General features: G+C 46.0%; 1 protein-coding gene across 1 annotated transcript in view; it reads right to left on the bottom strand.

Moving 5' to 3' along the window:
• CREB3L2 (cAMP responsive element binding protein 3 like 2) overlaps positions 1-9186 on the bottom strand; it is a 46531-nt gene extending 37345 nt beyond the window's left edge. Inside the window, exon 1 of the mRNA XM_040438461.1 lies at positions 8796-9186. Coding sequence (XP_040294395.1) covers positions 8796-8891 — 96 coding nt within the window. The 5' untranslated portion in view covers positions 8892-9186. The remainder of the gene's footprint in view (positions 1-8795) is intronic.
• Positions 9187-13526: the final 4340 nt, after the last annotated feature.

A 13526-nucleotide genomic window follows, 5' to 3' on the forward strand; every position in this document is an offset into this window, starting at 1 on the left:
CTTATCCCCTATCCACAGGGTCCCCCACGGAGCGGCAGGTCGGACATGCGTGCTGCTGCTCCATTCATTTCTATGGGAACTCTGGAGATAGGCAAGTGCTGTACTCAGCTTTCTCATAGAAATGAATAGAGAAGTCATGAGCATGCCCACCCGGCCGCTCCATTCATTGCCCCTAGATTGGGGCATAACTGGTTTGAAATTTAGGGATCTGGAAAGGCTGTAACAATGGCCATATTCGGTGTCATCCAGCTTTCCCACAAACAGATGCAACAGAAGAAGAAAAAAGGAAGTCTTGTGAAATGTAACATATACCAGAATACAGAGAGAGCACCGCACAGAAATTCTGCGGCTCGTAGGGGCTTTCAATGAGTCTTTGTTGTCTGAATTACCCTTTTACAGTAGCCCAGCCCCAAAAGTGAGGGTGCTGGCACCCACAGAACACTGGTCCTCCTGTATGGAGACAACAGAGTCTTTGATGGTGGTTTAAGGGAAAGTGACAACCAACTTGAGCAGTTCTGCCCTGACTGAAGGGCCTGGTAGCAATTTTCAGTTTTCCATACATGGCTTATTATGCACTTCAGTCCTCAGGAGCATTTCCCTTAGAAATACAAGTCGTAGTCACTGCGGTCTCCTGCAAAGCTGATGGGCGACAACCACTACAGTGGGCTTACAGGGCATATGGATGTCATTAAAGAGGACCCGTCACCTCTCCTGACATGTCTGTTTCAGTACGGTAACTACTTGCATTCTCCATGTAATAATTATGGAGCATCTATTCTTAAGACTGTGTTGTGCCATTCTTTTATTATTCCTACTAGAAACTATGAGTGAATTGCTAGCAGTTTGTAATAAAAGGTCCAGATGGGTGTTACCAGTTGGAGGGTGTCAGCACTGATTGTACAGCATCAGACTGCACAGGGACAGTCTCCCAACTGGTAACACCCATCTGGACCTTCATTGTAAACCGCTAACAATTCATTCATAACCCCTAGCAGGAATAATAAAATTAATAAGAATAGGTGCTCCAAAATTTTTATTACAAGGGGAATGCAATAAAAGAGGTCGAGCAAGAAAAGAAAACGGCCCCGGCAGATATGGCTAAAAGCTAATTGACAGGGGTTTCTCAAGGCGATCAGCTGATTACAATGTTGGCTTCATGAGACAACCCCTTTAAGAGTTGTCACCCAACTTTCCACAGATCATAAACATCAGGCTTCGTTCACATTTTAGTGTCTAGTGTCCGTAGAAAATCCATCCGTGAAGAATCCCTGTTTGGTCCGTGTGTCATCCATATACCATGGACGCTGCTCAGATAAAAATAAATTTCCAGAACATCTCCTACCAATGATCGGTGAAACACTGACAGAACACGGATGCCGTCCATGTTGTGTCAGTGGTTTTTCTAGGACCTATAGACTTTAATGGTCATGTTTGGTTTGCAACACGGACAAAGTAGTGCATGTCTCCATGATGAGTGAACACATTAAAATCAATAGGTACGCGTGTTGTCTGTGGAAAATGCAGATAGCACACGTCCATGAAAAAGACAAGTGTGAACAAGGCCTAACCGCACTGTCGGTCTGCAGAGTCACATTCCACACAGATGTAACATTACCACTCGGGGGGCTGCTGTTTACAATTACTAATATAGCTGGAGAAACAGATGACTTTTCTCCAGCGCAATGAGACAAGTTGGGGGCCATTTTTAACGCATTCCAGTGAAATTTAAAAGGAACCAAACAAATGCCAAAAAATGGAAGGTTCCCACAATGGGAATGGGGGGAGGCAGAAAATGTCCAGCCCACCCTGAGTCAGATGGAAGGATTCTGGCGAAGCTAGGTCACAGTTTCCCATGGAAGGAATTAATGTAGGATGCAGGAAATCTGAAACCTCTGTCAACTGGAATCCTTTCTTAAAGGGATACGGATTGTAAGGTCTTGATTTGCGGTGCACATCAATACAGGCTAGTGTTCCCTGTTGTCAGCCATTTTTAGACAGGGGTTGGAAGGGGAAGAGGTTGACTTTAAAGTTCTTCAATGGAAAGCCCTCAAAAATCCCCCAGTGAGCACTTTATGTAACGTATCTCTGGAGGGACCCCCTTTAATGACAACCTTGTGCCCCTCAGAATAGTCACGGTTACTGCTCGGGTTGTCCACTCCTGTACTGCTGCATCAATGGGCGAGTTTACCATTCTGGGGTGTGGAAAACCCGAACGACAACCCTTGTAGGAGCTGCAGTCACTGATGAACCTCCAAAAACATTTCCACCATGATGTGTGGCATGAGTATAAAATGATATTCCAGCATTTCCAGGTATATCTGCTCCTGGGAAAGCTGAATGGCTACCAAAGAAGGTTTTCTAGCAGTCCTGAATGTCAGATCGGTCTAGCTCTACAGTCTGGTCTCCACCTGCTTGTTGCGGCATACTTAGGAGGATCCACCATTCAGGAGTTTGGGAAAGCTGGGTGGCGCCTGAAATAGATGCAGATTCCTGACTCTTTCAGAGCCGCGGGGTTGCAGCGTGACCCTGACTGACCAGATGTGATAAAACAAGTATAGGCCAAACCAAGGGTGGCAAATAAATAACAACCTAGGCCGTTAAGACTTTGCCTGAGGATATGGGACCACGATAACAGAGATCCTGCATAGACCCACACTGAGGAAATGTCTGTATTCGAGGATAAGCCAAGATTCCAGTCAGTCTGCAGCTGGAAAGTCACTTGAGGTAAAAGAGGGGGGAGAGGAATGTGCAGAACCCTTCACAAAGTCCAGCCATATAGTGCCAAGCACATCCAGGACCTGGCAAAGGAGAAAGAACAGCTGCCCACAACAGCCAATCAGTTCTCTTCCCTCATATTCTAACCAGCTCTCAAAGATATAAGCTGGAATCTGATTGGCTGCTGTGGACAACGGCTCAACACTACCCTGAATTATATACAAGTCTTATGGGCTCAGTCATATTGGACTCACGGATAAGCAGAGACTCCCGGACTTCTGGAGGAGAAGGCAAATTAAGCTTGGTGCAACATCTGAGACCTGTATTCATGTGGTCTGGTCTCGGGTCTGTATTTATTTAGGTTGTCTGGTCTGGGGTCTGTATTTCTCAGCTTTCCCTACCCAGGGGTGGGCAACCTGAGGCATTTCTTAAAGAGAGTTCAGAAAAAAGCAGACAAAGTACGCATGCTGGGAGTTGTAGTTTCACAACAGCTGGAGTGCCGCAGGTTGCCCATCCCTGCTAGGCCGAGTGACATGTTCATGTGTCACGTGGCCTAGGAGCAGCTCAGCCCATTGAAGTGAATGGGGCTGAGCACGATACCAAGCACAGCGCTGTGCTTAGCGAGCTGCGAGAAGGCCGCGGTGTTCACAGGAGCGCTGGTGCCCTCTCAAACAGCCCAGGTGTCGGACCCCAGGATCAGATACTGATGACCTATCCTGAGGATAGGTCATCAGTATACAAATCTTAGAAAACCCCTTTAAATATTCCTATTTTGACTTTTGAAATGTTGGCAAGTATGGGTCTGGGATCTGTATGTGCTTATGGGTCTGGGGTTTGCAGGGTCTTTATTAGTTATTTAGGTGGTCAGATCTGGTCATACATGGCGGCCCTACTGGTTGTCACCCAGCTTTCCCAGAATGAATCTAAGCTGTTGTATTTAATGGGGATTTTACACCCCTCCGCGCACCCTCATTTACACCCCTCATTTCGGTTTCGTCATTTCATTATAAACAATACACTTATCTCTTCACTAGCGGAACAGAAGCTGGGCGTGAAGGGGCTCTTTGTCGGATGGTGGGCCCTTCCCCCACACACAGATCCAGCGTATGCTGAGATATATATTTAGCTATGTTATTATAAGGCTCTTATTCCGCCTGGCACCAACCCCGCAGACACTGTTACAACTACACTGCTCTTTGTGGCTGAGGTGAAAGAAACCAGTTATTAAATGGATTGTCCTTTATTTAAAAGAAGAAAATTAAAGGGAAATCGTCTGAATAAAAAAAAAATATTACAAAAAAATAATAATCATACTTCCCCTGACTTTATGCACATAGCTTCTATAACTTTATTTCTGCAGGAATTTGTGTCATGCTCCGCCCACCCTATGTATAGGTGGATGAACTACACTCAGTACAGACAGGATCACTTTAGCATAGGGGGGTCCAGCAATACTGTAAATAGTAGGGAGTGCCCAACACCCTGAGGGAAAACTAAACATTCAGTTACCCATTTTCACAGTGTTTAAAACCAATACGTACTGTATGTGGTATACCGTGGAGCATCAGTGGTGCCAGCAGCATCTGCTCTAGTGATATTTGTCATCTGCAGACGGAAGCTGTCCCAGATCAGATTTCAAAGGGTTAGTAACAAAACAGAGGCCCAGCCGCCCACCCAGCCGTGTGCCCCTATAAACTTGGCAAGAAGTAAAGCTCTAGGACTAGTAACCACTATACAGATTTTACCGGAAGCAGTTATTTTGTAGACCTCAGTCCTATCTACTGGCATCAAGATAAGGGCGAGGTGCAGGAGATAACACCATGCAGTTACTGTATGATAGTAGCGAGAGATGAGGGAATTTCCGCTTATGAAATTCGTTCACACTTCGTTTGGTGAATTGCGTTATGGATTCCGTTACCACGGACCATAACCCAATTCTATGACGGAATGCCAGTTATAATAGAAGTCTATGGGCTGCATAACGGATGCATCCCGTTTCCGTTATGATGTGTAGGATCCGTATATAATATGTCATGATAGGTCTCCCCTATAGTCGGGCCCTTGAAGAAAGTACAAAGGTGTCATTTCTCAGAGCCTGGTACAGGGGCCCGGGGGCTCCTGGTACCAGAATGATCCTTTCCAGACATTCTGTAGCGTGGCCAAGAATTCCACAGCAGTGAATTTAGGCTGACTACATCTACAGGGTGAGCGGTGGACAAGCAAGGACATGCAGGGTTAAAGAAAGCAAATACCTACTGCTCATACTAAACTAACAAAAAACCTGGTGAATCCGCCATGCCTGGTAATGTGGCATTGGGCAAAAGTCACTCCAGAAATTGCTCGATGGTCTACTTCCGGTGCTGGTCGGAGGCTTGTGGACCAGTGGTGGCCATCCTGACCACACAGCCTGCTCTGTCCCCAATAATTAATGTGGTTCAGGGTGAGGGCTGCCAAAGAAGGGGTCCCCTATGTATTACCTGAAAATGTTTGAATAGGAATTTTACAAAAATTTGTCTCTCTGGTCTCCGTGGTAACAGACTACAAACAATCCCTGTGTAGTCTCATCCAGCAGTCGTTGGGGATCAATTATTAAGGGACTTGCAACTATAGTTATAACAATAGTCGCATGTTCTTTTTTTCTACCGGCTGTGCAACTAAATTTAGTCGCACGGCCAGTTTTACGTTGCGTTTGGCAGTTCAGCGGGGTGGGGGCCTGTCGGGGCCATGATGGGACTCCGGCAACGGCAAATTTACTAACATTTACGCTTGGAAACAGGCAACAGGGGCTGGAGTCGTTTTTCTTTCCAGGCGCACAGACTGCCTTAGATGAGCCTTTATTCGCCTTGACATAAATTAGCCCATCTTACAGCAGTATGGAGGGGGAGGGGGGGCCTTAGTAAATCACCCCTATTATCTCTTCTACCTGCTACCAAACGTATGATAGTAAGGGCCTCTTTCACACGGTCAGTATTTGATCAATATTTGAAAGCAAAAAGTGCTCTTGCACACAAACGTATTTTTTTTCATGTCCATTCCGTTTTTTTGTGGCCCGTATGCAGATCTATTCACTTCAATAGGGCCGCCAAAAAAAACGGAAATGATTCCGTGTCCGTATGGACGTTCCGCAAGAAAACAGAACATGACCTATTGTCCGCATTACAGACAAGGATAGGACTGTTCTTTTAGGGGCCGGCCATTCAGATCCGCAAAATGTGGAATGCACATGGCCAGTATCCGTGTTTTGTGGGTGGAACTGCAATTTGTGGACCGCAAAATATCCAACGGTCGTGCGCATGAGCCCAAAACCAGTAGTGGAACCTACAGAGAAAAGGTATAATAGGAAAATGTGTGCTTCTTCTGTATTTGGCTTACAAATACGGACCGTGTGAAGGAGGCCAAAAAGCAAGGGATGGATGGAAAAAAGGGTTTGGGGGGTATTCTGTAACCATGGAAACACAAAATGATTAGTTCAGGTATGATTAGTGGGGTGCTGTCAATGATGGGTCCTATTAACCATCCTTGGTGGGAGAGCATGTAACAAGTGCTGTCATTCTCAGGTTTCCTTCATTACCCTTTACTTCAACAGAGCCAATGGAGTCCCTATACGGCGCACCTGGATCATATATGTTAATTGTATGGAGAAGGGGGGGAGGGTGTTCCTGGAATACAAAGGAAAACACAAACATGATGGTTTGCTGGAAAGGTCATTGCTTCACCTCGGAGCAGATACGTTGACCTTCTCAGTAAATCCTGTTTATCAGTCCTCCCAACCCTGAGGGTTACAGATTACCTCCCCTTCAGGTCCCACCCAGCATTAGAATGCAGAAAGCTGACAACTGACAACCTATCCATCCCTAATAGTGGGCCCTCCCCTGGGCAAGCCTGTCACTATGAATATATACACTTTGGACAATATCCTATGTCCTCCAGAGATCACCTACAAGCTGTAGGGGAACCATGTTCCCTGCAGCGCACCCACAGGACAAATCGAGCATTACATGGTTCCTATATGAATCAATGGGCTGTCTATGTAATGTATGGACGTTCCGGGGTCTCCATCAAGAGTGGTTCTTTATAGGTGGTCTCTGCTCCAGCTGAAGGTCCTGAATGAAGGGAACCCACAATTATCTCAGCATGCACTAATAGGGTACAAGAAAATCAGGTTTACAGTTTTATAAAAATAAAGCTTCATAGTGAAAGGTCCTGCAACTTTCTAATACTCTTTTCAAGATCTCTGCTTTCAGTCAGTGAATGGGAATAGTTATTCACATTCAGAAGCTGAAAACGTGTATAGACCTGACAACAGCCGAGAGTCTTCTGCAATTGTATCCAGGGTAGACAATCCTCTGTGAACTGAGCAGCCTGGAATGTAGGCTGATACACTGTAGCAAACTATCAGAACAGAAAAGAGATTTGTGCTGCTGTCAGCCTCCAAATGTAAACCAAAATGTCCTAGTCACTGACTGCAAACAGAGATCTTGACAATAGCAACTGGCACGCGAAAGGGAATGTATGAAAGCTGTACACAGTAAGGCCTCCTGCACACGAACGTGTGCACCCCGTGGCCGTGCTGTGGACTGCAAATTGCGGGCCGCAATGCACGAACACCGACCTTGGGGCAGCCGTAGCGGATCGCGAACCCATTCACTTTAATGGGTCCGCGATCCGCCCGTTCTGCAAAAAGATAGGACATGTTCTATCTTTTTGCGGAACGCAAGTACGGGACGAAACCCCACGGAAGCACTTCGTAGTGCTTCCGTAGGGATCCCCTCTTCCGTTCCGCATCTCCAGATTTGCAGAACCATTGAAGTGAATGGGTCCGCATCCGTGATGCGGAATGCACACGGAACAGTGCCCGTGTATTGCGGGTCCGCAATATGCCAACGGGACACCTACGGTTGTGTGCATAAGGCCTAAGGGAGATTTTCAAACTGGCGCAAAGGAAAAGTGCTTTAGTTGCGCATAGAGACCAATCAGATTCCACCTTTCAGTTCCCAAAGGAGCTCCGAAAAGTAAAAAGTGGAATCTGATTGGTTGCTAGGGGCAACTAAGCCGGTTTTCCTTTGCACCAGCTTTGATAAATCTCCACTCCAGTGTTTCTGGTGCAAATGTTTGCACAATGGGTAGTTTACACAAAAAGCAACCTTTGGGCACTTTAGGTCGATGACGTGTTTTTGTAGGAGGCTGAAGAAGCAGCAAATTTCTTAAGATGCTATTTAATAAATTCATCAGCTCCGACTCCACAGGACTTTTTACCAAGACTGACGTCTGAAATCAGTCTTAGTAAATGTGCACCAAAGCATGTTAGAAAAGGGGATGTATGCACTACAAGGATGAAAGGGTCAGTCCTGTAAACTGTCAGGGTTGCTAGGATACGTGTAGTTACCGGAGGTGCGTGACAACTTGACAACCCCTCGTCCCACATTCATTTCTACTCAAGGTTGGAACCACCGGAGAATTTATTTCAGCATGTACTGATGCACTTTTACATATTTCCGGAGTTCCCCTTTAAGTTCTGAAACTGCTGCCTACATCTGATGTAAATTAGAAGCAGCAGCTGCTCCAAAACTTACGGCACCTAGCCTCAAAGTACACCTGCTGAAAAGTAGTGTTAACTGAGGAACAAGGACGAAGCGACATCTACAAAACCGGTCCTAAGGGTCTAGGAGGGTAACCGGCAACGCAGGGCCACAGAGCCGGTGGAAAAGTCGACCACTTTGGAGAGAAACTTTTTTTTTAAATTCCAAAAAGAGCAGCGAAAAACTTTAACGGTTTCAGATGTGTCACCTCCCCCCCCCATTCCCATAATCACAGCTGTGCTCATACATGTTGGCCCCGATCCAGATGTGGAGCGTTAGAACATCTGCAATGTCTGCCCTTTAAGGATTTGGATGTAGACATTGGGAAGCACCGGAGAATATGTTGGAGGTGAATAAGACCCCCAAAAAAATAAGTGAACCCCCAAAATGAATCCATCCTATAATTAAAAATAAAAAAATAAAGTCGGTGACTACCTCACCCCACTATGTGCTGTGACGGACAGGAATAAAATAACTTTATTAGCTATTTTGTTTCCTTACCGTATTATAGAGCGAGTCGCTCTCGGCCACCTCGGACAGCTCACTCAGTTTACGGTCCCATTGTATGACAGGGTCTCCGCTCTCCAGTATCTCCATGGTCTTCTCGATAAGCAACACAAAGAGTTAATTGCAAGTGGGATGTGAAGAGTATAGATTACTAGGATACAAAATACTGACGTGCAGTGTAAAGGAGGACTGGAGGAATAACAAGTTGGTCTTTGGCAATGCAGGGGTCTCCAGTATCTGTTTGGAGGACAGTGGCAGTGTTGCTATGGAAAATAGGGTGATTACAGTGGCTTCAATCCAGTGTGAGGGTCTGTAAGGTCCAGTGGGAGGTCAGGGTAATAATAGTCAGTGCACAGCTGAAGGAAGCTCCTTCCTCAACGTTCAGGATCAGACTGACAGCCTCACTCAGTCCACGCCCGCCCTCCTGGACACAAGACACGCCCCCTCTGCGTCTCGTCCACTCACCATCCGCTGTCATCCCTGACGCTTTACTCTCAGCCAATCAGCGAGCTCTCTATGCCCCTAGGGAAAACGCAGCTGTAGTTCACTGGAATGTGGGCTGGGCTACTTTTGTTTGATAACTCCGCCGGCCAATCAGAGGAAGCCGTGAGCGTTAAACCCGGTACTGAAAAAGCTTTCGTAGAATTGACTGACGTCCCAAGAGACCAATAGGGAGGAGATGAAAGATGGCGCATCCAATGAGATAAGGACAAGAATATCAGCGCAGCCAACACAGAGTGGTCTTCGCCCCCACGTGGAGCTGCTCAGCTGTGTTATTCTAGTGCTGCTTCCTATCATTTCTGGACGGGTTGTTACAAGCAGAGCCCTAGAATGTTATACATTATGTGGTGAAATAACAGCAATATTAATAATCCTGCATTTCAATTGCATAATACAATACTATTAATAATAGTGATACCCAGCTTGTTATGATAATGAGGATTACTAGTAATATTACAATAATAATATGCAATAATGATAAATGGTCTATAATAATAATGATGTACATAACTAGCGGTGACACCACACTCTACGCCCAACTGGGTTCTGTCTGCCTCATCCCTATACTGCAGGGTGGTGTCGCTCACAAGGCCCACAATAACTGACGGGAGGACGGAAATTTAAAGGGATTGTCTCACGCCACCAAACAGCATTTATCATGTAGAGAAAATCACTTACTAATGTATTGTTATTATCCATATTGCCTCCTTTGCTGGCTGGATTCATTTTTCCATCAGATGATACACTGCTCGTATCTATGGTTACGACCACCCTGCAATCCATCAGTGGTGGTCATGCTTACACATTATAAGAAAAAAGTGCTGGACTATGTGTGGTCCCACGGTCCTGGGCACCAGAGAGCCTGGCGATTATTCCTATAATGTACAAGCACGACCACCACTGATGGATTGCAGGGTGGTCTGTAACCATGGAAACGAGCAGTGTATAATGTGATGGGAAAATGAATCCAGCCAGCAAAGGAGGCAATATGGACAATCACAATACATTAGTAAGTGTTTTGTATTAACTTTCTCTACATGATAAATGCCATTTGCTGAAGCGAGACAACCCCTTTAAAGTGGCCCTGTAAAAACTGGGAACTATTAAAGTTTTTTTTTGGTATTTTAATATTGATGACTAAAGTTGAGCGAAACGAGCTTCGTATGCGTCATCCGAAGTCGCTTCTTTCAAAACTTCATAATCATTTTTAAAGGGAACCTGTCACCTCCAACAAACATCTCAAGCCGACAGCAGTACCTTAGAGTAGCCAGCAGCATCTTTGTAACGATCATTTTCTTCCTGCAGGCAAATGAAGCAAAAGCTGTAAAAACGTTCTTTAATCCCCTGCCCGGTGCACTTCTCTAATCAGGTTTGAAGTCACGGGGGCAGCGGCCTCCATGCTTCAAGTCACGGTAACCACGCCCCCTTCCCTGCCCCTTCGCTGTGACTGACAGCCAGCAGTTTGGCAAAGCCAGCCGAACTGTCGTGCATAAGCGCTGTCAATCACAGCGAAGGGGCAGGGAAGGGGGCGTGGTTCCCGTGACTTGAAGCATGGAGGCCGCTGGCCCGTGACTTCAAACCTGATTAGAGAAGTGCATCGGGCAGGGGATTAAAGAACATTTTTACAGCTTTTGCTTCATCTGCCTGCAGGAAGAAAATGATCGTTACACTCATGCTGCTGGCTACTCTCAGGTACTGCTGCCGGCTTGGGATGTTTGTTGGAGGTGACAGGTTCCCTTTAATAAGTTTTAAAGTGGTTTTTCACAAACGAATCTCCGTACAGTATTAGAATGTATGGGTTACGATGAGCCGAAGTAAGTTATTGGCGAAGTCGCGCGTGACTTTGTTGAATAACTTCGGTCATTGATTATTCCAGTGAAAAACCACTTTAAAACTTGGAACAAACTCGGCTTCGGTTCCGAGGTACCAGTTGTAACCAAAGCCAAGTTTAGTTTCAAGTTTTTAAGTGGTTTTCCACTTTAAAAATCAATTACCGAAGTTATTCAACGAAGTCACGCGCAACTTTCTGAATAACTAACTTCGGCTAATCGTAGCCCATACATTCTAATACTGTACATTATTATTCAGAAATTTTGAACGAAGCATCCGAAGCTCGCTTTGCTCAACACTGTTGATGACCTATCCTCCGACAACCAGCACCCCCGCGATCAGCTGGTTGAATACAAGGCCGCGCTCCTGCTCACAGTCAACTCAAGTGAGCAGGTGTAATTACAAGAAGCCATCCCATGCATTTCAATTGCTTTTGCCGATGTCGATAGCGAGCAAGTAAACAATGAAGGGAGGGCTGCGCTCGCACGGAGCGCGGCCTTCACTTCAATCAGCTGATCAGTGTGGGTGCCGGGTGTCGGACCCCTGCCAATCGGATATTGATGACCTATCCTGAGGATAAGTCATCAATATTTCAATCCTGGAAAACCCCTTAAATGTGGCCCCATGTTGTAGGCATGTCCAGATTGACAGAAGGTGGGGCCAACACAAGTAGGCAGGGCCAACACAAGTAGATGGTGTCAGCAACAGCACAAAAATACCACAGTGCAACACAAAATACTTCCCCAGCAGCCCTAAACAGTAGCACAAAATACCACTCCAAAAGCTGCCTCTCTGCAGTGGCTATCATCAGTAGCCAGTTTCTGTCCACCTGTACCTCCTCCACAAGAGCGGATACTGACCACAGAGGGCTCCTGTGCAAAGAATGTGCCTGGGCCCCCTCCCCCCTCTTCCCTCACTGCTTTGTGGCAAGAGGCAGGGGTGCACTTAGCCTTTCTGCTGCCAGAGGCAAAAATTGAAACGGCGTCCTCCCCCATGCCAAATTCTCAACCTAACCCCCTCCCTCCAGTCCTACTGTTAAAGACATACTTGAAAACCATTACAGTGATGTCTCCGCTCATGTAGATGTCCTCTTTCCTCATCTTCTCCATTCAGACCAGACCACCATGATGACTTCTTTCAGCCATCTCTTGTCTCTGCAGAGTTTAAGAAAAAATGATAAATAAATAAAATAACAATAACAAACTAACAAAAGAAAAATAACTGCGCCCAAGAAATAGTATTTCTGACACTAATAGTGTATCTATAATGTCCCCCCAAAAAATTGCACTAAGCTGATACTGTGTTTGGGTGACCCCCACAGTAATAGTGCTCCCTAAAGTCCTACCAATAGAAATAATAATCTGCCAGCGTGCATTCTGTGTTAACACTGTTCCCAGTAGTAATAATGTTCCTATTGTGCCCCAAAAGTAATAATGCCCTCATAGTGCCCATACTAGTAATCATGTTTCCCGTAGTCCCCCAGTCGTATAAATTCTCCTTACAATGTGTGCCAGTAGAAAAATGCCCCCCTTATAATTCACCAGTGTGACAGATCCTCAGTTATGACAGTGCAGAGCGGCCCAGAGGAGACCAGGGATGAGGCATTAGTACAGCACTCACAGCACTTCACTCCCCGCCTCCTGCAGACTAGTGAGCGCTTCCAAAATGGAAGCGATCACTAGTATTCAAGAATGGCCCCCCTCCCACCCTGGGCCCCTGTGCAGCGGAAACGGCTGCATAGGTGGTCTGTCCTCCCCTGCTCCTCCACTTGTCTCTAATTAATATACAGAGTGAGATGCAGGCCACAGCACCATGCCAACCCTAGCACCTTCAGTTTCTGCCTGATCTTTCAGCACTACCATACAGGATGTCTCCTCTGATGTAGACATTCTGTTTCCTTATTCTACGGTTGAATTCAGGAAGAGGACCGGCCAGGTAGATAAGTGCCTGGTATTCCCGGCATTAATTAACGCTGGGAATGTCAGAACATTATGTACCCAGCTGGAGAAGGACTTGGGTGTACACCTAGGCATCGGCCCATAGGGAATCTTCTTAGTAGGGTCTACAGGCAGTCTACCCTTGGTGTTTGCAGTCCAAGTGTAAGGTCCTGATCTCTTCACACTCACACTGGGAGGAGCAGCACCACACACTGACACAGCTAGGCATAGATGCAGAATAAACGTTATAAAGGTTCAACTATTAAACCTTGCAAGGGGTATAAAAATATAGCAACACACAGAGTTCTTTACCTCTCAGATGGACTGAGAAGCACTTACAGTAGCTTGTACAAAGTTCAACTCTGTGGGGTGGCACCCGAATTGCAGGCACTTTAAGAACCCTCTCAATTTCTGAGGGCAAGTAGCAATTCCTTCTTTTACTTCCTTACTTCTTTCT

The sequence above is a fragment of the Bufo bufo genome, chromosome 1, assembly GCF_905171765.1.
Source record: "Bufo bufo chromosome 1, aBufBuf1.1, whole genome shotgun sequence".
In the NCBI taxonomy this organism is placed as follows: Eukaryota; Metazoa; Chordata; class Amphibia; order Anura; family Bufonidae; genus Bufo; species Bufo bufo.